This window comes from Peromyscus maniculatus, chromosome 5 (assembly GCF_049852395.1).
Source record: "Peromyscus maniculatus bairdii isolate BWxNUB_F1_BW_parent chromosome 5, HU_Pman_BW_mat_3.1, whole genome shotgun sequence".
Lineage (NCBI taxonomy): Eukaryota > Metazoa > Chordata > Mammalia > Rodentia > Cricetidae > Peromyscus > Peromyscus maniculatus.
The window spans coordinates 18713339-18741298 of NC_134856.1; the positions used below are offsets into that span (position 1 = coordinate 18713339).

General features: G+C 42.8%; 1 protein-coding gene across 3 annotated transcripts; it reads left to right on the forward strand.

Annotated features, from left to right (window-relative positions):
* The first annotated feature begins 34 nt into the window (after nt 1–34).
* On the forward strand, nt 35–27879 carry Siah1 (siah E3 ubiquitin protein ligase 1). Of its 3 annotated transcripts, none has more exons than XM_076571777.1 (2): nt 35–175; nt 25965–27879. In XM_076571777.1, exon 2 carries the CDS (start codon nt 25967–25969, stop codon nt 26813–26815), a length of 849 nt encoding a protein of 282 aa, XP_076427892.1. In that variant the 5' UTR covers nt 35–175; nt 25965–25966; the 3' UTR covers nt 26816–27879. The 3 variants fall into 3 exon arrangements, with proteins under 3 accessions (XP_076427892.1, XP_076427890.1, XP_006971822.2); XM_076571775.1 differs by lacking the exon at nt 35–175 and adding an exon at nt 5433–5595; XM_006971760.4 differs by lacking the exon at nt 35–175 and adding an exon at nt 21072–23276.
* Nucleotides 27880–27960: the final 81 nt, after the last annotated feature.

The window sequence follows — 27960 nt, forward strand, 5'->3', positions numbered from 1 at the left end:
CGGGCTGCCGGGCGGGCGCGCTCTCGAGGGCGGCGGCCCAGGGTGTCCCGTCGGTCTCGGCGCTGGGAAGAGGTGGAGGCGCGGCCCGTGGCGGCGGCGGTGGCGGCGGCGGCGGCAGCTGGCGACCGGGCGCGTTAGACGGGGCCGGGGTCCGCGGCGCGCTCTCCGCCCACAGGTAAGCGGGCGGCCTGGAGGGAGGAGCCGGCGGCGGCCCGGGGAGGGCCGGCGGGTCCCTCGCGGAGCCGCGGCGCCTTTGTCTCGGCCGCCCCGGGCGGGCCCAGCCGAGAGCGGCCGTGTGGGGCGGCGGCGGGCGGGCGGGCGCGCCGAGGCTCCGGCCCGCGCCCTCGCGCAGCCTTTGTTGTGCGGCCGGGTGTACGGCCAACATGGCGGAGGTCAGCCGCGCGCTGCGCGGGCCGCGGCCGGGCCTCGCCTCGGCGGCTCCGGGCGGGCGGCCTTCCCCCGGACCTGCGCCTTCATTGTGCGGGGAAGAACGCAGCCTCCTCCCTTGTTTATGTCGCCACGAGCGAGCGCGCGGACGCCCGCCCGGGCCGCTCCAACCTTTAAGCATAAGCCTTGCTCCGCCCAGCTTCCTTTGCGGGATAGTTGGGGTCCTTCCTCCACGCTCCCAGATGCAACTTAGTGTGCACGCCCTGGGCCGCTGCGGAGCGCCGGTTCCTGGAAGGATAGGGAATTTGTTTACCCTGGCAGGAGTCACATTTGTGCATTCGCAAAATGAGGCCATGTAGTTGATTTGTCAAAGTCATTGGAAGCCCCGAGTGTGGATGTAGGACAGGGATCTTAACTGCTCTTCCTAGCGTTGAACCTTTGCCATTTCTTGATAGGCGACTGTCAAGGGTGAAATGTTAACTCGTTGAAGCGTTAGGAGCACGGGCTCCGAACTCTGCTCTCCTGCTTTGAATCAAATCCTGCCCCACCGGTTTGTGACCTTGGGCAAGATCCCTGATTTCTTGGGTGCTTCATTTTCCTATTCTGCAAAATGGGTCTAACGGAGAGTATTTACCTCAAGACTGTTGAGAACTGATGAGATGGGAAATAGTTGAAGTGCAAAGAGCTCTTACAGTAAGTGCTCAGCAAATGATTACTGCTGAGGCTCTTGTCTCATAAAATACGCTTAAGTTGTCTTGGCAGGGATGCGTTGGAAGTACGTAGACCAAAATATTTGGAATTATAAATTGTTAGTGCTTGAGTTTTGTTGTTAAATGAAAGGATTTTAGGGGACAGAATGAGATGCTTTCTGAGATGGTGGAATTTTGGGACTTGAGTGATGGGGATATGAATTGGTGGATACTGTACATACATTCTGGAATTTGGAAAGTCAAATAGATTAAAAGAAGGTTCCTTTTGGCAGTTTTAGATTATGGATCAGTTCACTTTCAAGGACTTCAGTTACCTAACTTGGAAAAGTAGGACAGTGAATCCCTTTAATTAGTGTGGTTACCTGTGGTGTCACCGTCTCCTTCAGAAGCTGCTGTGACAAATGGAATGACATAGTAACTGTCACAGAGAGATTGGCTCACGTGGTGGAGAGTGTATTTACCTGTGGGATAAGTTTGTGACTGGTAGATTTTCCCAAAGTGGATTACATAAATTACCCATACTTTTTTGTTTTGGAAATTTAAATAACAATACTGGCTTCTGTAAATCTGAATAGGTTAGGTGCGATTTTGTTCAGACCTTTTTATTTAACGTGGGTTTTGCCCGATTTGTTTTGTATTAGAATTAGTTTAAGAGACCCCTTTGGCATCTTTGCAGCATAGCTTTGTAACAGTATTTAGTTCAGTAACTAAAACTGAAATACAGTGTAGCAAATTTGGGGAATTGCAAATTTGTCGGAAAGTGTCGCACAAAAAAAATTACATTTAGAAACAAATGTAATTCATTTTGCATCAGAATATCTGTTCTCTCAAGTCTTCAGGAAATTCCTAACACCAGAAAGCTGGGTTTGGTGGTAGAAACCTATACTCACATTACTTGCCTATGATTCCAACATTTGAGAGGCTGAGGTAGGAGAAAAATTTTAGACCAGCTAGGGACACACACACACACACACACACACACACACACACACACCTCAAAAAAATTGCTGTATTCTTATTATCTGTAATTCAGAAAAATATTCTATTTTGTTAAAAGTAGTAACAAGAGAAATAGCCAGATTTGCCAGTGATTGGAAGAGTAGAGTTTTGTTTTCAGTGTGTAAGTTATTTTGAAAACCAGTCTTACATAATGAAGGTAACAGAACAAGTTGAGTGACTTTGCATAGTTGTAGATGACTTACATCTTATTTTATGGTAGTTGATACACTCAACTTTAAAGACTGGACATTCTCTTAGCAAGATCTGTTTCAGATCTTTAAATAAAAATAGGAATTTCTACATGTAATCTGTAAAATATTCAAATGTTTGACGTATTTCATTTAGATCTTGCCTTCAGCCAGATCTGTATGAGAATTTTAGAGCCCACCCTTCCCTAGAAACAGACAAATATGGGAAAGAAATTTTCTTCTTTACAATAAATATAGTTACAGAGGCCAAAAGAGGGCAATCAGATCATTTGGAGCTGGAGTTACAGGTAGCTGTGAGCTCCTGACATGGATGACTGAACTGGGGTCCACTGGAAGAACAGCAAATGCTCTTAACAGCTGAGCCTTCTCTCCAGCCCTGCTTTAGCCATTCCTATGGCTGCCTAGTGTATCAGTGTAAATGAGCGTTCTTATTAAACCTATGAACCTGACTTGAAAGGCCTTCAAGATGGAGTCCCAAGTCCCTTGATGTGTTTAGTAAGTACAGCATCTTGCCTGAGCTGGTCCCTACTGTTGCTTCCTTGCCTTGTTGGTGGACTGTGTGCTTCCAGGTCCCTGTTTCTACTAATTTCATAATAGCCTAGTCATCATTAGCCGAGCTCTTCCTGGACTCCCCACATTGAATTGGGTGCCATCTCTCCATATTCCCACAGTACTCTGCTTGTCTCCACTGCGGTGTCTCCTGAGCTGCTGTTTTTCTGTATAGTTCTTTGCTTCTCCAAATAGGCTGTGATGTCTTTGCAATTTAGCTTTGTTCGCCTGCTTGTTCAGCACTACGTTTTCATATAGTTGGTGCTCAGGAAATCAATGCTAAACGACTTCCATTGACTTAAATAGACTTTTCCAGCCTCATCCCAGCATGGCATCTCCGCCCTACTTATTCAAACTAGATTATTTTGTTCTTGAATACTGTAGGTTTCTGTAGTATTTGGTGGTTGTGTGTAATCTTCAGTGTCTGCTTGTGCTACTTTGGGAAGATTAGTTTCTCTGAGTCTTAGTTCCTAGTACTACTATGTGAATAGCTGTTAAATATATTACTCTACCCACCACCCAGGACCTACTGTTGAAGTACCATTGTAATTGTGTGATTAAAAGGACAGGCCATTAAGAGTCAGACCTGGATGTGTCTTTTTCCCTGTCATTTGTCAGTTGTCTGAGATCCTTGAGAGCAGAGATACTGTCTACATCTCCATTAAAAAACAATGCCTATACACACAGCTTAAATAATTAAAATTGCAGTAAGATATTTCTAAATATTAGCCTTACATTTGAGTGGAGAAATAAAATTACAAGTTATTTTATGTCCTATAAAAGGAGTCACAGGTACTGAAGTAGAGACAGGGTGGAGGGACAGCTGCTGTTTGGGGTGGTAACGTTTAAAGGAAGAGGAAGAACTGGAGCTCGCCCTTTGAAGCAGGGGAGCAGCCTAGTAAAGGTCCTTGAGGCTGGAGAATTTGGAGTGCTTAAGAAGCTGGGAGAATGTCACTGAAATGAAATGATGGATTGAGGAAGCAGGCAGGTGGTGGTGGTGGTGGTGGTCAGATTTTGTTGAGTCAGCAAGAAATGTGAATTTTTCCGAGTCCCGAGGAAACTCAAAAAGGTTTCCTTACAAGGATAACATAATCCACTGACTTTTAAAGATTGCTTTAAACCGGGTAGTGATTGTGGTGAATGCCTTTAATCCCAGCACTAGGGAGGCAGAGGCAGGTGGATCTCTGAGTTTGAGGCCAGCCTGATCTACAGAAAGAGTTCCAGGACAGCCAGGGCTACACAGAGAAACCCTGTCTTGAAAAAACAACAACAACAACAACACACACACACACACACACACACACACACACACACACCCCAAAAAAAGGTTGCTTTAAGCTGTTTGGAGACTTTAATTTCTTATAATCCATGATAGTTGATTATGACTTGGATTAAAGTGCTGGCAGTGAAGATGAACAAAGTAGATGGATTTCAGATATATTTTGATACGTAATAATAGCATCTCTTGCTGATAGGTTGATGTGAGAGGTAGGAAAAGGAAGGAATGAAGATTTCTGGCTATAGTGACTCTGGGTTGTATTGCCACTTGTCAAGATGAAAAAGACTGGAGGAGAGGATGAACCAGGATGGCAGTAAAATTCAGAGTTGTCATGTGCTTGAGTTGAGATGTCTATGCAATTGGAGGGAGAAAGAACACAATAGGCATGCAGTGGCTTAGAAGCCAAATGGGGGCTCTTAGTGCATCGTTGTGTTGGAGAGACCTGGTCCAAGAGGGAAGTGTAACATTTAGAAGCAAGAAGATAGCAAGTAGGATTCTTCTTGAATTCTCAAGGGAGAGAAGTTAGCCTGTAGGCTTGATGGAGAGAAGATAAGGTAGTTTTGACTTTGGTGGTTTCTGCTGTCTTTTCTGAAAGTAGGAGAGGTGAAACCCTCAGTGAAAGCAGGAACTGTGTGTTGCAGGTCAGAGGTATAGACATGGGTCGAGCATCTGTGCAGGGTGAAAGGAGCTGCTTGCTGTTCAAGGAGATCCTAGGAGAAGACTGAAGTGATTGAGTGATGTACTTTGGTTCTTAAATGTATGCTTTCTGATTGACCTTTTACATAACTACTTATAGAAAGGTGCTCAAATCATGTGCAGGCCTTGAATTTTCACAAAGTGAACCCCTGTTGTAACCATTCCCTGGAGTTAAGAACATTACCAGAACAAGAAACCCCTTTTCCTCATCTAATTACCGCTCCCGACAGGAGGCACCTCTTGTCATCGAATGCCAAAGATGGAGTTTATTTGCTTTTGAGCTTTCTATGAATGGATTAATGCTGCATGTGCTCCTTCCCATCTGTTGTACTTCTTGAGTTTGTTCCTGACAAGGTCACCAGCCAAATGACATAGCATCTCAGTACTTAACACATCTTATGCATCCTTGCTGTAAGTCAACAGAAAGTGCAGTTTGAATAATGTTGATAAAGTCTGACCAAGTGATTCTGACTGGCAAAGACTTTTCATTAAGTTTGGTTTTTTTTTTTTTTTTTCTTTTTTGTTTGTTTGTTTGGAACAAAGGTTTGGGCACATGAACCAGAAGGAGAAAAACTAATCTATATTTATAAGCAGAGACTGACAGTGATAAATATTTCTTTCCCTCCTTTTCCCCTCTTCTCTTTCCCTTTTGGTTTTCTGTGAGATGTTCTTGCTCTGTAGCTGGAACTCTTGGAACTGGAGTTATAGGTGGCTGTGAGCTGCCATATGAGTGCTGGGAACCAAACCTGTGTCCTCTGCAAGAGCAGTAAGTACTTTTAAGCCTCTGTGCAGCTACCTGTTTATTGAAGGTTTTCTCTTTTACAACATTTATTTATTTTCAAATTTCAACATTTATTTATTTTCTTTGTGTGGGTTTGTCTGTGAGTATGCTGTGCCCTCAGAGCCAGAGGAGGGCATTGGATCTCCTGTAGTTGGAGTTGTAGGTGGTTGTGAACTGCCCAGTGTGGGTGCTGGGAGCTGAACTCAGATTCTCTGCAAGAGCAGACATGCTCTTAACCATGGAGCCATCTCCAGCCTCAGCCATAAATATTTTAAAGTTAACTTCCTTGACCTGACTGAAATTGGCATTTCCCATTAAATGTTAGATAACTGTTAGTAACTGTTGAGCTGGCTATCTCAAAAGGAGTTGGTGCTTATAAGTCTTGGTATCTTACAACTTGATACTTGTGATGGTAGGTACATTTGCCCCATGCCCTCTGTGCTAATTCTATTCTAGACTTTTCTTCCCTCTACTTGTTATTATTGTTGTTGTTTGGGGCACTGGGGAGAAGTCTAGAGCCCCAGGCATGCTAGGAAAGTGCTCTACCACTGAGTTTTGTTCCCAGACACCTTACCAATTTTAGCAGTAGATTCACATTTAAATCACTTTTTTTTTTTCTTTTTGAGATAGGGTTTCTCTGTGTAGCCCTGGCTGTATGGGACTGTATGGCACTCGATCTATAGACTAGCCTGGTCTTGAACTCACAGAGATCCACCTGCCTCTGGCTCCCGAGTGCTGGGACTGAAGGTGTGCTGCACCACGCCCCGTTTAAACCGCTTTCTTAAGGAAGAGCTGCATTTATTTATTTATTTATTTATTTGGTTTTTTCCAGACAGGGTTTCTCTGTGTAGCTTTGCGCCTTTCCTGGAACTCACTCTGTAGCCCAGGCTGGCCTCAAATTCACAGAGATCTGCCTGCCTCTGCCTCCCGAGTGCTGGGATTAAAGGTGTGCGCCACCACCACCCAGCAAGGAAGAGCTGCTTTTAGCTAATTCCTTTTTATACATGTTGTAGGCGTTTGTGTTCATATACCTTTGCCAACATGTGAAACAAAAGAAAGGCCCTTGGAAGAAAATGTGCTAGATCACAGAGATATACACTTAATATTGTGGTATAAACTGCTTAATTGTGAGCACCTTTTACATAAGTATGTCTCAAAGAGTTGGAAAATTCCCTACATTTTTGCCAAGAGTTAAGACAAAAATCTTTGAAAACAAATTTATATATGTCATTTCTTTACTTTTTGAACTTTCCCTTTGGTTGAAAAGTTTTATATATAGTGTAGAATTCACAAGGTTTTTGTGTGTTTCTGTTTTGTTATGAGACAGGGTCGTACCGTGTAGAACAGATTGGAACTCACTGTGTAGTCCTGTCTGGCTAACTTACAGCCATTCCTCTGTCTCTGCTTCCCAGTCACTGAGATAGCAGGTGTGAGCCACTATGCCTAACTTCTCAAGAGTTTTGTTTTGTTGTATTTGGGATAGAACTTAGGGCCTCTCAAATGCCAGGCAAATGTTCTGCCACTGAGCTTTACAGAAGCCTACTCACAGCCCCCTACAAGGGTTTTGTTTTTTTAAAGTCATGTCTTTCATATTTTGCCTGCATGCACCAGGTATATGCTTACTTCCTGAGGAGACCAAAAGAGGGCATTGGATCCTCTGGAACTGGAGATAGAGTTGTGAACTGTGCTATGTGGGTGCTGGGATCCTAGGTCCTCAGGAAGCAAAGCCTGTGTGCTCTTAACCCTGAGCCATTTCTCCAGCTCTCTACAAGGTTTTAAAAGAAGGATGACTCCCCATTTCTTTTCAGAAACCGCTAGGCTTAGGTGATTATTTTTGTACTTATCATTGTCTATTGATTTCCTGCTGTGGATGAAGTGAGGGCCCTTCCTCCCCCTGCCCCCCAGCCTGGCTGGAAAGGTTGCTTATAATTGCATCTGTATAGTAGACAATGATTTCCCCCTTGCACTCTTAAAGTTTTATTTCTTACAGCTAAAATCCTCTTTTTATTTTAAGCTTTACTTTGTTTTCTGTGCTTTACTGTAACTGTCACCACATCCCTTGCTACTTTTCTAAATATTCAAGTTGCTTGCAGGCTGCAGACTGTAGGTCACTGCCTTCTCTAGCCTAAGTTGTCATTCTTAGAGCCCCCTTTACTGCACTGAATTTATTTTAGGCTCTGTTTACTGCAACCCCTGTTCCTTCTTGCTTCATTTTCTTGAATTTGAAGAGCTTGTCCAGTTTCCTGAGAACATATGTAGAAGAGGTAGTATTTCAAAACGTTGTATCATTATTTTGCTCTCAGCACTCCCAGCATAGTTTGATCTAGATAATTATTTTCTTCAAGAATTTAAAAAGCAATGCCATATTGCTTTGTAACTGGATATTCAAAAGTGCAATGCTTCTGTGCTTTCTACTTACCCATCCAACAAATGTATTTTGAGGGGATGCTGTGTGTACTAAATCTTGTTTTAAGTATTTGAGGTACATCATTGAACTAGACAAATTCCACCTTCCAAATAAGGGTGAATGGGCCTGGAGCAATTAACTTTAGTAAATTGTATAGTATATAGAAAGTAATGCAGTCTAAGGAATAAACATTAGAGATGCCTGGGAAGTAAGGAGAGAAGAAAAGAGGTGTAGAGGTTTTAGGAGTGCACAAAAGAGGGGTTAGTAGTCGAGACACAGGGTTGCTTTTTTTTTTTAATTACATTTTAGTGTGGGGGTGTACACATGTCCATGTGACATGATAATGTGTGTGTAAGCAAGATGATACCCTGTAGGAGTTGGTTCTTTTCCTTCCACTTAAGTATGGGTCCTGGGGATTGAACTCAGGATTGAACTGTCCTTTGAGGACCTTTTTGTTTTTTTTTTTTAAATTTTATGTACATTGGTGCTTTGCCTGCATATACGTCTGTGTGAGGATGTCAGATCCCCTAGAACTAGAGTTACAGACAGTTGTAAGTTGCCATGTGGGTGCTGGGACTTGAGCCCGGGTCCTCTGGAAGAACATCCAGTGCTCTTAACTACTGAGCCATCTTTCCAGCCTGCTTGAATGAGGTTCTTGCTGCTTCATCCTCCTGAGTTGCAGACATGCCCCACCATTCTCAGATGAGGTTACAATTTAAAATAGAGAAACAAGGTTGGTCTCATCGAGGAGGTAATGTATGAATGAAGATTTGAATCTAGGAGAAAAGTGTTTGAAGACAGAAGGTCCACTGAAACAACCTAGCTTTGTTATGGAAGAGTGAGGAGAAAGAAGTGATTGATACAGAGTATTGCAGACAAATCATCATATTGTTTAGGGCCTTACAGGCCATTTATAGGATTTTAGTTTTCAATCTGTATGTGCAGTCATGGGAAGATATGGAGCAGAGGAGTGAGATAATGTGATATAAATTTGAATTGGACTAAGCTTGCTGTGCTTGAACATATTAGTGGATGAATGTGGGAGACAAAGATGGAAAGAGAGGAGGCTGGATTAGGAAGATGTTGTAATCTTCCAGGTGAGAAATAGTGTCATCTTAGGCCAGATGGTAGTGTAGAGATGTTGAGGAATGGTTAGATTCTTACATGACTTTTAAGGAGAGACAATAAGATTGACTGGTTGTTTTAGGTATATGGTGTAGAAGAGGGGTGACTTAAGTCTCCTGATCTTCCTCCTCTTCCTCTCATGTGCTGATATTACAGACAGCTGGGCTTTTTTTTTTAATTTATTTAAATTTGGGCTAGGGATATACTTTTTAAAAGTTATTTTTTGAACTTACAATTAACATCATTTCCCCCTTTCTCTTCTCCCTCAACCCTTCCGTGCACCCTTCACTTACTTTCAACTCATGGCCTCTTTTTCTTTAATTGTTTAGTTGTGTACATTACATAATATATAAATAAAACTTGCTCAGTTTGTATAATGCCACTCTGTGTATGATCTCAGAGTTGACCACTTGGTATTGGGTAACCAATTGTGGGGGAGGCTTCTTTACTGGGAACAACCATTTTTTCTCCTCTCAGCATTCCCCCATTTGCCTGTAGTTCTTTTTCTAGGATTGAGGCTCCCTGTGAGTTTCCCCACTTCTGTGTTAGCATGTCCAGTGGTGGTGTCATTGTTCAGATCTTGTTTAGGTAGCCATGTTGCTGAGACTTCATGGGTGTAGCTTCCGACATTCCTAGGAGACACAGTCTCTTGGAAGACTGACAAACTCTCGTTCTTTGTCTCCAAAATTTTCCACCCCTCTTCCCTCTTCTCTGGTGATCCTTGAGCTTTAGGTTCAGGAGTTCTGTTGTAGATGTGTCAGTTGGGACTGGCACCACACGATCGCTTGTTCTCTGGAGTTTGGTTGGTTTTAGTTTTCTGTAATGGTCAGTTGCAAAGAGAATTTCCTTTGATGGGGGTTGAGAACACTTATCTGTGTATAAGAAGAAATACTTAGAATGTAATTAGGAATTATGTTGGTTTAGTCAAGTGGAGCTGTAGGTTCTTCTCCAAGATCCATGATTTTACTAGCCCTAGGTGATTGGCCAGGTTTCCAGTCCCAGGCATGACTCCCTCTTGTTGAGTGAGTCTTAAGTCCAACTAGAGAGCTGTTGGTTACTGCCAAGGTAGTCATGCCACTGCACTCGGTGGTTACTTTGGTCCATGGGTGTCATAGCTGTGTGGGAGTATTGGATGCTTCCTGCCTTTGGAAGCCTGCATGGCATCTTCTGGTACCATGAATGCTAGTCCTCAGAGGAGACTTTCAGGTCAGGTCTAGTTCAGGTCCTCTGGGTCCTGTGTCCAAAGTACATGGTGTCTTCAAAAATAGGGATTTAACCTTGCACCTCTGTGAGGCAACCAAGGACAATAGCAATAGCCTGTAATGTTTTGGGAGTCTATTGGACAACCCTGACCAACAACTCAAAAGATTTCATGCATGGTGTTGGGATTTTTGCTAGATATGCTATGGCTCTTGTGGGAGCATTGTCAGCCCAGAAGGAAAAATTTCATTTAAACTATATATATACAGATTTATATGTATTATGTATAATTTCAGTAGATAGATAATAAATGATTCCTTAAGACTTTCTGACAGACTTCCTGTTATTTTACCCTCCTGCAGTTTATCTCCCTCCTCCATAATTAAAGGCCCTCCCGGTTTTTACCATTTTTTCCACAAAATCACTTGTAATCTGTTTCCTCTTTGTTGCTCTTCCCCCCTTTCCACAGTCCCCTCTACTTCCCTAGTTTCTGAGGTTACTCCAGGTTTTATACTCACATCTGAAGATTTGAAGTTAGGAGCCTCGGATGAGAGAGAACTTGCAGTTCACCCCTCTCAATGTGATCTTTTCTAGTTCTCTCCATTTGCCTGTCTAGACTCTGGTGAAGGATGTACCTAGAGATACAAATGAAAATTCTTGGAGAATTTAAAGAATCATACAAGTTACCAGTGTAAGAAAAGGTGGCTGTGGGCAACTCTGACGTTCAGGAGTTAGGAGAGAAAATGAGTAATCAAAGGATGATGAAAAGGATAGAAAGTCATCAGTTAGTGATTAAAGTTTATAAGGCAGGAGGCTGACAGTTCACAACTTGCACACAAAATGTCCTGAAATATTGGATACTGTGTGCTAAATTTATGTCTTAAGGCAGTTGTGGAATGAGCTGGTCAGCATGCTGGCAGTTGGTTCTGGAGGTCAGAATAGCTGGCTGGGGATCCGGGTTAGTTGACAGCATTTTGCCTAGCATGAAGCTCTGAGTTCGATCCACAGAACTTGATAAAACTGGGCATGGTGGCAGGAGGCTCAAGAATTTACATAGAGAGTTAGAGACTAGTCTGGACTACATGAAACACTCTCTCTCTCTCTCTCTCTCTCTCTCTCTCTCTCTCTCTCTCTCTCTCTCTCTCATACACACACACACACACACACACACACACACACACGCATACTCACACACACAGTTTTATTAGAGAGCTCAATGTCTAGGCCAGTTTGTCTCATTGAACCCAAAAATAGTTCAAATTCTGGTGTTTCTTTGGATTTGGGAATATTTGCGTAGACTTTGTGAGTTAAGCATTTCTCATCTAGAAATCTGAAATGCCTCAAAATTAAAAAGCGTTTAAGTGTCATATCATTTTGGATTTTGAATTTATTGATGCTTTGTGTGTGTCTAGACAGCCTGTTGGGGGTGAAGGCTACCTAAAATCAACATATATTGCATTTCATGTGTGTCACTAAATATCAGAACACAGCAGAGAGTTCACACAGCCCAAGTGGAAAAGGCAAGACCTTCAGATGTCGAGAGTCAGTCAGTTGTCTGACTTCTCAAAACTTTCTTGAGATAATGTGGTTGTAACAGAAAAGGTACCACATTTATTTTTCCTGGTAAATGGGAAAGGGAAAAATCTATTATGGTATTTCCCTATATTTGTTATTTTAGTTACATTTATCTGTGATCACATGTCTCAAAATATATGGAAAATTCTCGAGAGAATACATGAATTTCAGATTTGTATGATGGAATCACTTGAGTCATGAATTACCCTCATCTAGTGTGTCCATGTTGTATGTGCTACCTGCAGCCAACTAAATTATCATACCATCTACCAACAAGATAGATTGTTATGGCATTAGAGTGAGTAAGTCTGAATAGTCCTTGTTTTACTTAAAAAGAGGGCTAGAGAGAGAGAGCTCAGCAGTTAAGAGCATTGGCTGCTCTTCCATGGACCCAGGTTTGAGTCCTAGCACCCACATGGTAGCTTCTGGCAGTCACTCCAGTTCCAGGATATCTGAAATCCTCTTCTGGCCTCCATAGGCAATAGACACACACATGGTGCAGAGACATACACACAAGCAAAACATTTATACACATAGAATTTTAAGAAAAAGAAAATTTAAACACTAGCTCAGAAATCTAAGAGGTTTATTACTGGTGATTAAGATCTCGAGAGGGTAGAAACAGCTTTCTTTAAATGAAAAGATCAAGCTCTTGATTTAATAGGGAAGAAAAGTTATCAGAGAACACATAGAGTAAATTACTGGTAGTCTCTTAATTGTGCCTAATTTTAATTTAAACTTTGTCACAGGTCTGTATATAATTATATGTATATACTACCCCAAACCACAATATATGTAGTGTGCAATACTGTCCACAATCTCTAGTATCAACTGGGTTTTGGATCTGCTCATGAATAAGGAAGGAAAAAAACTCGGTGGATGGTAAGGTGTTTTGTTTGGGGGATGCTAATACTTCGTTTTTGACATTATGTAGACAAATTGTGTGTGCTATGTACAGAACTGACTACAGTGGTGAAGTTATGACTGTACCCTTCTTACAGTGAAGTCTGATGTTTGCAGGGCTCCACGTACTTAAAGCACTCAGTCCTGGTGACAGTCATTTAGTTCTCCTTGGTATAAGCTAATAATGACAGATCACTTTTCCTTTGGCTAAGAAAGACAGTAGGAAGAGGTTTAGGGGATTCACAGTGATGTAACATTTAGCAGGCTTACTTCTGTCTGCAATGCCTTCTTTGGTTGGTTGAGTTTTTGTTTGTTTGTTTATTTGTTTTTGAGACAGGATCTCTATGTAGCTCTGGCTGGCTGAGAACTCACCTGCTTTTGCTTGCTGGGATTAAAGGCACAAGTTGTTAACGATGCCTGGTTTACATGCTCTTTTGATGTTTCAAAGGGATTCCTTAAAATTTACTTTGTCTTTCTCGTCTTTCTCATCACCCATTCCCCTCCCCCAAGAGAGGGTGACTATGCTTCCTTTACAAGGAAAATGGAAATCTGGTTTTTTCTTAGCCTTCTCCAGCCTGACTATATGTATATACTTTCTTCTGTTGATACAGAAGAAGTTCCTTTATTTTATCAGGCACTGATGTGCACAGAGTTGTGTACGTGCTCAAGCTGTCTTTTTAGTTTTTGAGACAGGATCTCACTAAGTTGCTCAGGCTGGCCTTGAACTCACTTTTCTTGTCTGTTTGCTCAGCCTCCCATGTAGCTGGGATTACTGGCCAGACCCAGCAGGCCTGGATATATGGGGGAAGTTCTCTCTTGCAACAGTCTGGTTCTTACTAAGAATGTTACTGCTTTGCTGTTTCTTGTGCTTGCTCTCCTTCCCTGTTTACTGGGCTCTAATGTTTGCAGTATTCTGGTATCTCCTATTTAAAGGCAGAAAAGAAGTTTAAAGTTTCAGCCTTCCAGCTACCATGCACTTGCTTCTCTTTATGGTCTTCTTAAGTGCTACTCTCAGAGCACACCCTCCTCAACCTTGTGTGTGACTCTACTCTATTGTCTCTCCAAGGCTGCTTTTGATGAAGTCCCCTCTAGGTGGCCTGGATTGGGGCTATTTCCTTACCATGTGATTACTACCTTGCTGAAGGGAGTAGGGTGAAAGACCCCTTTTGCTTTACTTTTAAGAACCTGAACCTCAGCTGGGTGGTGGTGGCCCACACCTTTAATCCCAGCACTCGGGAGGCAGAGGCAGGCAGATCTCTTTTGAGTCCAGCCTCGTCTACAGAAAGACTTCCAGGAGAGCCAGGGCTACACAGAGAAATCCTGTCTCAAAAACCAAACCAAACCAAACCAAACACAAACAAACAAACAAAACCCAACAATTACAAAGCCCTTAACCTCGATAGGTAGGGGTTTCATACCTACCAAGATCTCCTGCCAGTACTAGTTGGGTATCCTGTAATTCAGTTCTGTGCGCTGTCACAAGTTTGAGCCTACAGGTTAAAGCACTGGGTCTAGAGGTTCGAATGTCATTCTTAGACTGTAATTTACACTTCTGACCAACAATACATTATGGATGGATATAAAGTAGGGTTTACAGGACTACTTTCTCTGATTTGGTAGTTAGCTAGGGTGGCTCACAGAGAACTCTGTTACATATTTTGCTGATGTTCATTTGTTATATAGGATACAAATAACATGATGAGCAGCCAAGTAGAAGAAATGAATAAAGCAAGTTAGGAGGGAAGGGGCTGTGTCTTCTTGTGTATATCCTCCAGACACTTCTTCCTGCTCCCTTTTCTGAAAACTAAGCCCTATCCTGGGATTTTTATGGAGGCCTCATTATTTAAACATAGTTGATTAAATCTCTGGCCTTTTGCAGTCAACCCTACCTTTAGCCAAGAAATTCCCCTCTTTGAAAAGTCGAGTTGTGTCCATGGCCACCAGCTCTGTCCTCTAGCAAACCTGTAACCCCAGATATCAACCCCAGATTCATTAGCATACAAAGATTTCAAGGATTTTGGCCCTCCCCTCTTCCCTCTTCAAAGTGCTGATTAGGGATTGAATCCCTGTGCTGGGCTAAGACTTCCATTTCTTGTTAATTATTTGATTAGTTTGATTACTTCAGTAGTAGTTTTCTTAAAGATTCCTTCCATCACTGTTATTTGAGTCCTTGCATAGTTATGTCTGCTTATTATCATTTTACTATTTTTTTTAAAAATATGAATAATGGGAGTTTCTTGAAGAATTAATTAATATAATTTAAACTTTTTTGTTTGTTTGTTTTGTTTTGTTTTTGAGATAGAGTTTCTCTGGTTTCTAGCTATCCTGGAACTCTCTCTGTAGATTAGGCTGGCCTTCTGAGTGCTGGGATTAAAGGCCGTGATTCAGCACTGCCTGGGTCCTTTTCAGTTTTTATGCTTTGTTATGGCTTCCATGTTATGGTTTTCCATGTGAACAGCAGAACTGGCTATACTTAGGAGGAGTTCTTCTGCTGTGAAAATGCAGAAGGCCTGCTGGTGGAGCACTTCCCTGGAGTATTTGAGAGCCCTGTGCTGCTGGACTCAGGTTCATAGAATATACCCCATTATGCCAGGTTTGGCCACCCATCCTCAATAAACCAATGAAAAGAGCCAAATTAATAATGAAAAGCAGGGGCTGGAGAGATGGCTCAGCAGTTAAGAAACACTGGCTGCTCTTCCAGAGGACCTCAGTTCAATTCCCAGCAACCACATGGTGGCTCACAACCATCTGTAATGAGATCTGGTACCCTCCTCTGGCCTTAAGGCATACACGCAGACAGAACACTGTATACATAAAAAATAAATAAATCTTTAAAAAATAATGAAAAGCAGAAAGGGGGATTTGTTCAATGTAGTCACATCGGGAAGAGGGATAAAGATAAGTGATGCCTGTCCCCAACTAGAGTTTAAAGGGAAGGGGACAGATATACCTAATTAAGCAGTGTGGCCAGGTAGCCCAGGTGTTGCCTTATCATTGTCTCTATTCCTTGTCTTTCCTGCAAGGTCATTTGACAAGTTGTAAATCTTTCTGTTGGAAACAAGATTCTCCTCTTGTTGTACCTCAGTGCCTCAGGCAATTCCTGAGGAATTCTCATTTTGGGGGATTGGTTTCAGTAAGAGGCACAAGCATGTCTTTAGACTTGCCAGGCAGTCTGGTTATGCGTGGGCTAGATCCCCAGAAGTACAACATATAAAACCAAATGAAACCCAAAAGACAGAGTCCAGCTTCAGACCTTGCAAATTAGAATCTATGTTTTTTTTCAAGACCCCTAGATGGTTAGTAAGCACAGTGGGCTTGACAGCCATTGTGGTCTAGGGATGGACTCTTTATTTTTTATAAATTTTTTTTTCCGAGACAGGGTTTCTCTGTGTAGCTTTGCACCTTCCTGGATCTGGCTCTGTAGACCAGGCTGGCCTCGAGCTCACAAAAATCCGCCTACCTCTGCCTCCCCAAGTGCTGGGATTAAAGGCGTGTGCCACCACCGCCCGGCTGGGATGGACTCTTTAATGAACACGTCAGTTGCTGGGATGTCTCATTGCTTAGATGACTTACTCTTAGTTTGTACTTTATTTATTAACCATATTGCAGGATCTCTTTTATATAGTACCTATGAGGTTCTGATCAGGTATTTTTCTGAAGTGGAAGCCTCAATAGGGAATCGTGGAAAAAGCAGATGCTTCACAGATTAGAGCTGCCTTGTAGTGATGCCTATGTTCTTTTTCCATAGCAGCTGTCTGTCAGGTCCTTTTCTTGACACATACAGAGAGACCTAAGGACAACCCCTGTCTTCAGAAATCCTCCTTTGAAAATGAGTCTCATTGTCCTGGAATGCACCATTTTTGCTAGAATGACTGGCCCTGGAGCTACAGGAATCCTCCTTTCTTCATTTGCCAGTGCTGGAATAACAAGTACTCCCCTATACTTGGCTTTTTATATGTGTGAGGGGTTGAACTAGGTCTTCATGCTTGCAGAAGTGAGCTATCTCCATCATATTTAAATGTTTTTAATTCAAACCCATAATATAAAGTGTAAATTCATAATTGGATAGTTGCAATTTTATTAGCATTTTTTTGCCACTTAGAATTTGAACTCAAGGTTTTGCATCTGGTAGTTAGGCATGAGATCTACCATTTGAATGAAAAAAGAAATAAAAAAGGAAGGATGTGAGTGCTCCAAGGCATGGTGGAGAAGGTTTATTGTAGATAAAAGAGAGAGCATAACCAGAGGCAGGAGCATCTGGGAGAGTCCAGAGTGAATATGACCCTATGCCAGGCCATGTGAGGAGAAGGGGCGAGGGGAGAGCCAGGAGGGTAAAGGGTAGACAAGGGGTGGGTGCAGGGTGGAAGGCAGGGGACCAACATGGCTGGATTATGTAGAGAAGGGCAACTCAGCCCCTGGGCTGGAGAAATTTAGGGTAGTGGGGCTGGGGTATGCTAGCCATATCCTGTAACAGGTTGGGACAGAGGGATGCAGGGAGAACCTGGCAGCCAGGTCCATTTGATATGTTAAATGGGCACCTCAGTTAGCCATTTGTCTGGAGTTTGAGACCTAACATCCCCTCCAGTCTCTTTGTTGCTAATCAGTGATAACGGGGACACAATCTTTTCTGTGACTACTTCCTGCTGATATTGGGGTGTTGGGGACCCAAGACAGCTGGAATATTGGCCAAGGCCAGGAAGAGCAGGGTGCTTTACTTGCTGTCCAGGTCTGTGGGACCATCTGGGGCTAAGAAAGTGCAGGCCGCATTGGAGCAGTCTGTGAGGCTGGACCATCTGGGACCAGCTGCTTTGGAGCTGTCTAGGATGCAGAGGCTCAGACTGGTTGGAAAGTCCATCTGAATGAAGCACATGGGGCTGGTGAGTTTGAAGTAGTTTGCAGTATTTAGTTGATTGGAGATCTGCTGAAACAGATAAAATAGATTAGGGACAGAAGGTAAAGTTAAGAATTTTAGGGGGAATTTTTAAAAATAATTTATTTTTATGAGTAGTGATTGGTGTTGTGCCTGCATGTATGTCTGTGTGAGGGTGTCAGATCCTCTGGATCTGGAGTTCCAGACAGTTGTAAGCTGCTGTGTGGGTGCTGGGAATTGAACTTGTGTCCTCTGGAAGAGCAGCCAGTGCTCTTAACTGCTGAGCCATCTCTCCAGCCCCTAGGGGAAATTTTTTTATTTAGGGTGTACATTTGAAACTTTCAGACCCATGGTCCTGGTAGTTGGAGGACTGGATTCCCAAGACTTGTGGGTGGGGGGATCCCACTCTCAGGATAGGCAGGTAGAGGGAATTAAGGAGTACTTGAGTGTGTTTGGCCTGCAAGTGGTGGATTCGAGTCTATTCCCTGAGGCCATTACCTAGATGGTTGCCCTAGTCTCCTGTGGTCTCAGTGTTCGTAGGTCTTCGACTGTCATTTAGGACAACATTTAATCTGTTGCTGCCACATAGAGCAGGCTTGGCCAGACCCAGGTCTGAGAGATGTTCCTGTGGAGAAGGACTTGGGGATAACCTTACTTTGACCAGGCAGAGTAGAGCAGTCAACCCAGAAGTGTCCCTGGCAGCATCAAAATAAAAATTAAGCCATAAATACAGCCCATAGGGAGACTGGGAACTTTCCTGATCCTATATACTATAAAAGTGTGCTGTTATAGAATATCAGTTTTTTGTATAACGTAGTTTATCCAGGTAGCTAAAGCTTAAACAAGATGAACATAGACAAAGGAACTAGACAGATATTACTGTGATCCTGAGTGGATCTTAGGAATTTATAAACCTTATTGGTCAAATATACCTTACTTATCAAACATACGTTGTTACTTACCTAAATTTTCTAGAAGCCTGGGGTTGAACAGTTAGCAAAGACATAAGTAGTTAGGTAGAAACCTCTAAGTCAGCTTTTGTTAATCTGAATAGACCTTTATAACCTTAAAGTTTTATCATCATGATCTATACTAATCCAAAATATTTTGGAGACCTGTTATTTCATTAGAAAGCAGAAGGCTCAATAGGACTAAAAAGTTATTTAGGTGTTGCCTTAGTTGATTTATACTATGTGGTCATCATAAGATGGTGGATAAGTCCCATGGCATGTACTTTTTAACCTTAGTAAAGATGGCTGCCAGCCACATAGCTGTTACTTAAAGATTTATTTGTTTATTATGTATACAGTGTTCTGTCTGCATGTATGCCTGCAGGCCAGAAGAGGGAACCAGACAGATCTCATTAGAGATGACTGTGAGCCACCATGTGGTTGCTCTTCCAGAGGTCCTGAGTTCAATTCCCAGCAACCACATGATGGCTCACAACCATCTGTAATGAGATCTGGTGCCCTCTTCTGGCCTGCAGACTTACAGGCAGGCAGAACACTGTATACATTAATAAATAAATAAATCTAAAAAAAAAAAAAAAAGAGTTGAGTCACACACACACACACACACATATGTATATACGTGTGTGTGTATATGTATATATATATATATATATATATATATATATATATATATAAAAATAAAGTTGTAGCAAATTAAGATTGCCTATTTATGGATTTTTAATTATAAGCCTTTTGTTAAAAGTTTAAAGCTAAGTTTTGTTACAGATTTATAGTTTTTTTTTAAACTATACCCAAAGAACTTACAAATCCTGAGATAGGATTTATAGCATAGTTTTAAGAGATTTTTTTTTTTTGAGAGCAGAGCAAAGAGAAATGATAGAGATAAAGGTTTTTAAGAGTAGGAAGTAGAAGGGTAGAGCAGAGCTAGTTTAGATATAAGAGATTTGGGGGTCAGTTGTTTATGCTGTGGCAGATGTTAAGATGGGTGAGAATTTGGAAATCAGGTGTGCCAGTTTTTGGCCATTGATCTGTACTGAGGCCAAGCTGTTTATAGTTGGAGGACAGGAGGGTAGTGGATGTTGAAAAATGAAACTCCTCTGGAGGAAATTTCTGTAAGCTCCAAGAGGGGCTGAGAGAGCAAGTAGTGGCCCAGAGGGGCTTGGGCTAGGAGGGCTTAGAGACTGTGCCAGAGGAGGAGAGGCCTGGGAGGGCTTCAGAAGAGAGCAGGCAGCTCAAGAGGGAGAGGAAACTTTAGGAGGGAGCTGAGAGCAGAAGCTGTGCATTGTCGTCGGGAGCTGAGAGATAGCAGGCAGGGCTGAATGAAGTTCCTAGGGGGAGGCGAGAGAAAGCTAGCTGAGCTGAGGTGGATAAAGAGTCTTTGTGACAAGACTTTCCATCCAGGGCATCCTCAAGGGGAACGGGAAACTTGTCAAAGAGAAAAGTGTTCCAAATCACGAGGAAAGATGTCCCTTCCCATGTGACTGGGGCCCAAGTAGGGCGAGAGGAGCTTTCTGGCACACTGGTGTGGCTTTTGTGGTAATTGTTATGATACAGCATGCGGGAGGCCTTGGTGGGTAGAACCAAGGTGGCCTGGGCAGGTGAGAGACAGAGATGCCATGCAGACAGCGCTCAGTGAAGAGTTTGATTTGGTGGGGGGAAGAGAGAGGGGAGAGATAGGGTGGGGGAGCACATCTCGTGGGGGGGGATAGAGAGAAAGAGAGAGCGAGGTGGGAGGAGGGGTTTTCTTTTTTAAGGGGACTTTACATCAGGACACAGGGCAGCTTCAAGGGGCGGGTCAGAATACTAACAGTAATAGTAGACACTGCAGGCAGCTTGGGGTGGCACTTACCTGTAGAGAGATGAACGAGCAGGGAGAAGGGAGACGCTAAGTATCTTTAGTAGAGACCCAGGTGGATGTAGCAGGCCAGAGCTGAGAGATGTGAGGCGAGTGCCCAGGTGGGTGGGTGCCCATCCCAGGGATGTAGAGGGCTCTAGGAGTCAGAGATCCATTTATGGCGTAGACAGGGAGAGGCATGGTTAGAGCATGGGGGGTGGGGGGAGAAGTAGTGAGAAGGCAGACTGTAGATGTGGGGTCAGATTTGATGGGTGACAGGAGTCAGCAGAAACAAATGACCCGTACATAGCTTAGGAGAGTCGGGTCAGCAGTCTGGTTCAGAGCAGCCGAGTTCCTTGGAAGGGAGCTCATGTATGTCAGTCCCGGCTTTTGGTACCAGATGAATGAAAATAAAGAAAGAAAAGGAAGGATGTGACTGTTCCTAGGTATGGTGGAGGAGAAGGTTAATTGTAGGTAAAAGGGGGAACATAGACCAGAGGCAGGAACATCTGGGAGAGTCCAGAGTAAACATGACCGTGAGTGAGCCTGGCCATGTCAAGGAAGGGGAGAGCCAGGAGAGTAAAGAGTAGACAGGTGGGAGGCGGGGAGTAACCAAAATGACTGGATTATATAGGGAAGTGCAGCTCAGCCCCTGGGCTGGAGAAATTTAGAGAAGGGGATGGGGTATGGCAGCCATACCCTGTAACAGGTAGATTGTGGGATACAGGGAGAACCTGGCAGCCAGGTCCACTTTCATATGCTAAATAGGCACCTCAGCCATCCATTTATTCTGAGTTTGAGACCTCACACCATTGATCTATACCCTCATCATTATAGCTTTATAGTAAACATGTAATTTCTGAGAAGAATTTTAGGGAATCAAGAAGAGGTGAATAGTCTTTGCATTCTATCACTTTTTTCCTCTAAATAAAGAATGCAGGGCTTGGAGAGATGGCTTAAGAGATAAGAGCACTTGCTGCTCTTGCAGTGGATTGGTTTCCAGCACCCACATGATGGTTCACAACGCTCAAACTCCAGTTCTAGGGGATCCTGTGCCTCTGCTGGCCTCTGCTGGCACCATGCATGCAGGTAGTATACATATACACACGCAGGCAAAGCACTGATACACGTTAACAAATGTGTATGAGCTGGAGACAGAGCTCAGTTGGTGGAGTGCTTGCTTAGTTTTTGCAAAGGCATGGCGCCACATAAAAGGTGTGCTGCTGAGCAGTCCCAGTACTCACTAGAAGGTGGTGGAAGATGGATGATCAGAAGTTCAAGGTCATTTTCAGGCTCTTAAAGTTCAGTGGCTGTCTAGGATTAATGAATGAGTCCTGACTCAACAAACAAACAATCAAAAGAAACCCCAAAAACAACAACAAAAAACCCCAGCCATGGCTAAATGCCCTGAAACTATTAAGAGAAAATTAAAGGCATTAATACTGTTTTCTTCCATGAAGATAATAGCTATTTAAGCTTTCTGCCAAAAATGGGCTTAGTGTACAATTTAGAAAGTGTAGGTTGTATTTCTGTTTTTTTTTTTTTGGTTTTTTGAGACAGGGTTTCTCTGTGTAGCTTTGCCCCTTTCCTGGAACTCACTTGGTAGCCCAGGCTGGCCTGGAACTCACAGAGATCCGCCTGGCTCTGCCTCCCGAGTGCTGGGATTAAAGGCATGCGCCACCACCGCCCGGCTGTATTTCTGTTCTTAAAGATGTTTATTGTAGTCTAGTATTAAAATTAGGTGGAAGTAATTGAATACAGTAAAGGTGGGCAAGTGATTGGAGAGTTGAAGTTGTTGAAAGTGGGTAAAACCCATTGTATTGGAGACACTCACTGCCAGTTTTTAGTTGTATTTGAAGGTTATCCTAAAGCATGATGTAATACCAGCGGAAACCTTTGAAGCTTCATCCAGGGCTGAAGTGCATAGGACTTTATGGGGCAAGGGCAATGCTTGTTTAAAAACAAGGCAAGCTACTCCAGATTAATGAGGCCAGTTAAAACTTTCCCAGAGTGGGATGAGAATATAATCTCAATTTGGAGGTAGAAGTAGAGTCTTATGTGTCCTGAGTGTGTTTATGATTCTTACTGCACTGGAAGGGGGTGCTTGAAATAGGCTGGCACACAAGTGGCAGAGTTAGAATTGAGGAAAATAGTAGCTGAGGCCTGTAAGTATTGAGTGAGTTGGGGAGAATGTCTTTCATTCCATGCAAACTTGAGAATTCATAGGATGAAGCTGACTTTAGGAGTGCTTGCCTGGCTGCACACTTGACTTAGTCCCTGTATGTTTCCTACCCTGGAGCCTTTAGAAAGCACTGAGATCCTGATCTCCGGAAACATGTGCTACCAGACTTCAGTGCTGCCAAGTGCACAGGCTTCATGTTGCGGGTGGTGCCTGCCAGAGCTGCTCAGGTGGTCTGTGGGGCGGGGCTTGGGGCAAAGTCCGCCCCTTCGCTAGGCCTGCCAGGTGTTGGAGCCCAAGCAGCAGAGCCGCAGGCTGCCTTCTGCTGACCACCCAGTTTAGAGTTCATTGGAGGTGTTGTCCCTCCTGGGGACAGGCCACCCTTGAGCTACTTTAAGACTGAATGGAAGTGAGCAGCCTTCTAAGCTTAGGAGCCAAGGGCCTACGAGGGTCCTCTGGTGCAGGCTGGCTTTGTGGATTGCAGGAACCTGACGCCTCGCTTCTCATGACCTGGAAGCCGCCTGCACCCTTTCTGCATTCCTGGAAGGGAGTCCTGCTCACATGCTTGCCAACAGTTAGGACCAGGACCAGGAAGAGGAAAGGTACGGGCATAAAAGCATCTGTTCTCAAGACAGAAACTGGACTGTGTGAATCCATAGATTCTGGTTTAGGCCACACATGGCTGTGTCTGGCTGTGGGGTGGGCAGTGAGGGTTCAGTGGAGCTTCGGCAACTCCGGGTTTAAGTCTAGCTTCAGGTGTGCCACGACTTCTGAAGACTTGTCCTTGGTTTCTACCTTGGGCTGCTGCCTGGTCGAGAGAGTCTTTGTGTCAAGATGGAGTAACATTCCACCCTTCTAACTTGGGAATCGTGTAGCAGTTTTTTTTTACTTCCAACCACATTTTGTTTATCATGCCAGTAGAAATCAGTGTGCTTTCTCCAGTGTTTGGAAGGTAATAAAAATACGTTGTAACATGACTTGAACTTACGCTGATAAGTTAGAGGAAATTTGCCAGGTCAAAGCACTGGGCTAGTGTTTTTCTTCTGAACTTGGCTATATTGTGTTTAAATATAAACTGAGCTCTTTGATGTGACCGAGGCTGGTTTCAAGGAATCACTTTCCAATTACTGTGTTCTTTTAAGTGAGTCACACTTACCATGGTGGAGTAGGTGGGAAACTGATGGCTTTGGTAATGCCAAGCCCGTTGTTTTACAAGTGACCTAAAATGGATAAATCATCTGCAAAATAAAGAATTTGCTCAGATGGAAAGTAGATTACAGACGCCCTTTTTATTGTGACACCAGGATCACAGGGCTTCAGATGATGAGAGTTGATTCATGTTATATTCTTCCATAGCAGAGCTGTTGTGATAAGTTTTGTAATACTTTATGTATGTGTTGAAGATGAAACCCGAAGGACATGGGCAAGCTAAACATTTGTTAGACTTTTTTGTCCTTTGAACTTAAGAGTATGCTTTAGTAACAAAAGAAAAAAAAGTTAAACCTCCAATGTTGCTCTTAGCTCCCTTATTTACAATGTCTACTGTCTATTGCAATCCAGAAATCCGTTTGTATTGACTTGGTTACATTTATAACTGTGGTTGTTTTTGAAACTTAAAGGTCTTTACAACAGGATGGTTATAACTAGGAGGAATTACTATATTATATAGTGTAGTCTCAAGAGTACACTGTTAGGACATTGATCTTTGTCAGCTTCTGAGATCAATTATGACCTGCCATATCCCTCAGAGGCAGAGTCCTGGGGAAAGGAGCTTATTGTGCTTGATGCTCCCTCGCTGGTCCTTTCCAGATGACTGAAATTGTGTGTATAGTTAGTGTGTGCTGCAGCGGCACAAGGGAACCGAAGGGGGCAGAGAGTTTTTTGCTTGTGGAGTCCGCTCCTCATTCCCATCCAGTGTTTGTGTTTCTGTGGTGCTTTTACCCTTATTTTCTCCTATCTTTTGCTGAGTTCCCCTTCCCCTTGTACGTTATATGAGATTTGTGCTGCAGAATGGAAGCAAAATAAGGACTTTCTTAAATACCAGAGCAATAACTTACTGAAGGATGCTTCTCCACTTTTCCCTGTTTCTCCAGCCTGGAGGTGGGCATTGATTGACAGGAAACAAAATGATGCTTAGCTGATTCAAATGAAGACCTAGTAGATAGCTGCAGGTGGATAACGGAATAATAGCTTTTCCTTTCCCTGGGCCCTCTGAGCCCCATTCCCAGAACACACCTCTCCAGAAGATGCTGTTCACTGCTGGGAAGAGTTGGTCTGGCTGTGATAGTCTTTGGCATGTGAAGTACATAGGACTCAAGCTGTAGGTCCTGAAGCTGTGAGAGTTAACTCAGACCTGAGAAGAAGTAGACAGAGAGCGAGACTCTGAGGAGAAAAAGTCAGGCCAAATAAGTCTTCTGTTGTATTTTAAGGTCTTCGTCTTTTAAAAAAGATTTATTTCCACTTTATGTGTATGGGTGTTTTGCCTGCCTTTATGTCTGTGCACCACATGTATGCAGTGCCTTGGAGGCGTCTCTTGAACTTCCATTTGGGTACTAGGATTTGAACCCTGGTCCCCTGGAAGAGCAACCAGTGTTCTTAACTGTTGGGGCATCTCTCCAGCCTTGTATTTATGTTCTTTCTTCTTTCTTTCTTTTTCTTTTTTCCCAAAATGGGATTTTTCTGTGTAGCCCTGGCTGTTTTGGAACTTTCTCTATAGATCAGGCTGTCCTCAAACTCAGAAATCCATGTGCTTCCGCCTCCTGAGTGCTGGGCTTAAAGGTGTGTCCCACACTGCCTGGTTATATTTACATTTTTTTGTTTGTTTGTTTGCTTGTTTTGTGTTTTTTGTTTTGTTTTGAGACAGGGTTCCTCTGTGTAGTCCTGGCTGTCCTGGAACTCAGGCTGGCCTCAAACTCACTGAGATCCACCTGACTCTTGTTTCCCAAGTGCTGGGATTAAAGGTGTGTGCCACCGCTGCCTGGTTGTGATTCTTATGTAGTCTACCCGAATATTTCCAGTACTTGTTTTAAACAGAAAGGTATTCTAAGTGTGCTGTAGAACATTTTGGAAATATGGTTTACTTATAACTCTAATAAAACTCACCTTTAACATTAATTTTTATTTTATTTGTATATAGTTTTAAAACGTATTTATTTAACTTTATTCTTTTGCTCATGATAATTTTGTGGGATGTTTTACAAGTGTTTATGACATATATACATTATTTATAAATGTGTTATAGTTATAACTTTTTCTCCTGCCTCCTTTTATTTTCTTGTGTTTTATTACAGAAATGAGCCGTCAGACTGCTACAGCATTACCCACTGGCACCTCAAAGTGTCCGCCATCCCAGAGGGTACCTGCCCTGACTGGCACAACTGCATCCAACAATGACTTGGCGAGTCTTTTTGAGTGTCCTGTGTGCTTTGACTATGTGTTGCCACCCATTCTTCAGTGTCAAAGTGGCCATCTTGTTTGTAGCAACTGTCGCCCCAAACTCACATGTTGTCCAACCTGCCGGGGCCCATTGGGATCCATTCGCAACTTGGCTATGGAGAAAGTGGCCAATTCAGTACTTTTCCCTTGTAAATATGCCTCTTCTGGATGTGAAATAACTCTGCCGCACACAGAAAAGGCAGAGCATGAGGAGCTCTGTGAGTTCAGGCCTTACTCCTGCCCCTGCCCTGGTGCTTCCTGTAAGTGGCAAGGCTCCTTGGATGCTGTCATGCCCCACCTGATGCATCAGCACAAGTCCATTACAACCCTGCAAGGAGAAGACATAGTTTTCCTTGCTACAGACATTAACCTTCCTGGTGCTGTTGACTGGGTGATGATGCAGTCTTGTTTTGGCTTTCATTTCATGTTAGTCTTGGAGAAACAGGAAAAATACGATGGTCACCAGCAGTTCTTCGCAATTGTACAGCTGATAGGAACACGCAAGCAAGCTGAAAATTTTGCTTATCGACTTGAGCTAAATGGTCATAGGCGGCGATTGACTTGGGAAGCGACTCCTCGATCTATTCATGAGGGAATTGCAACAGCCATTATGAATAGTGACTGCCTAGTGTTTGACACCAGCATTGCACAGCTTTTTGCAGAAAATGGCAATTTAGGCATCAATGTAACTATTTCCATGTGTTGAAACGGCAATCAAATATTTCTGGCCAGTGTTTAAAATTTGCATTTGACTTCACAGAGAATAAGGCACCCATCTGCTTGCCAACCTAAAACTCTCCTGGTAGGTAGAAGCTAGACACATGAAGGTAAATAAAAAGAAAGGCTGTTAATACAGGAAACAGTTGCATGTAGTAACACTAATATATTTAAAAATAATTCAACAGTAAACCACTGAAAAAAATATATATATACCCAAGATGGGCATCTTTTGTATTAAGAAAGGAAACATTGTAAAATATTTCTGAACTTTGTGTTTGTTGTAGATTGATTGTATTGTTGACAACAATTTTTTTGGGGGGGTGTGTCTGTGCACACATGCGTGCACATGTGTGGTTGGTTTTCCTTTAACTGACAAGCCATCTGCGTGGTCATAGACCACTGCTTTCCCCTTGTGAGTCAATACATAGTGCTGCTGTGTTGTTTGTTTTGTTGGTTTTTTTTTCTCCTTTTTTTTGTGTGTGTATTTGCTAATTTTTATTCTAGTTTTTCATGAAATAAATTTGACTTTCTTTTCTGTAATTCAGGTTTTTCTCACTTTTGTACCTTTTAAGTTAGTGTCTTTTTGATATTCATAATTGCTTATGTCAAAAGTTTGTGTTCAGTACATACTTTCTTTTCCTTCAGTCAATTTATTAGAAATATTTTTAATTCAGCCCTTTTGTGAAAATAGGAATTCCAGAAAGGAAAGGCGACGTGAGAGCAGCTGTCACAGCTGCAGCAGGTGTAGGATGGTCTTGTCTGTGTGAGTCACACTGCCAGGCTTACTCTTTGAAAGGTTAGGTTAGGGAGTAAACTCTGATTTCTATAAATATTTTAAAAAAATCAGGCTTTTCCTCTCTTCAAATGTCTTGGGCAAATCACATGTTTAAATTGGTTCTTGCATTTATTGGTTTTGCAAAAGAGTGCATCATCATACACAGTATTTGTAATTAAAGTAAATCATTTGTTTTTAAAAAAAGGCAGTTTGCAAAAAATGTTTTTGGTCTTTTATAATTCTCATTAAAAGATTATCTGGCAAATTAAAAAAAATCTTAATGTGTTTACTTGAGCTCTAGGTTGGTTGGTTTTTTTACCCCTGGAGCTGAGGACAGAACTGAGGCCTAGCACTTG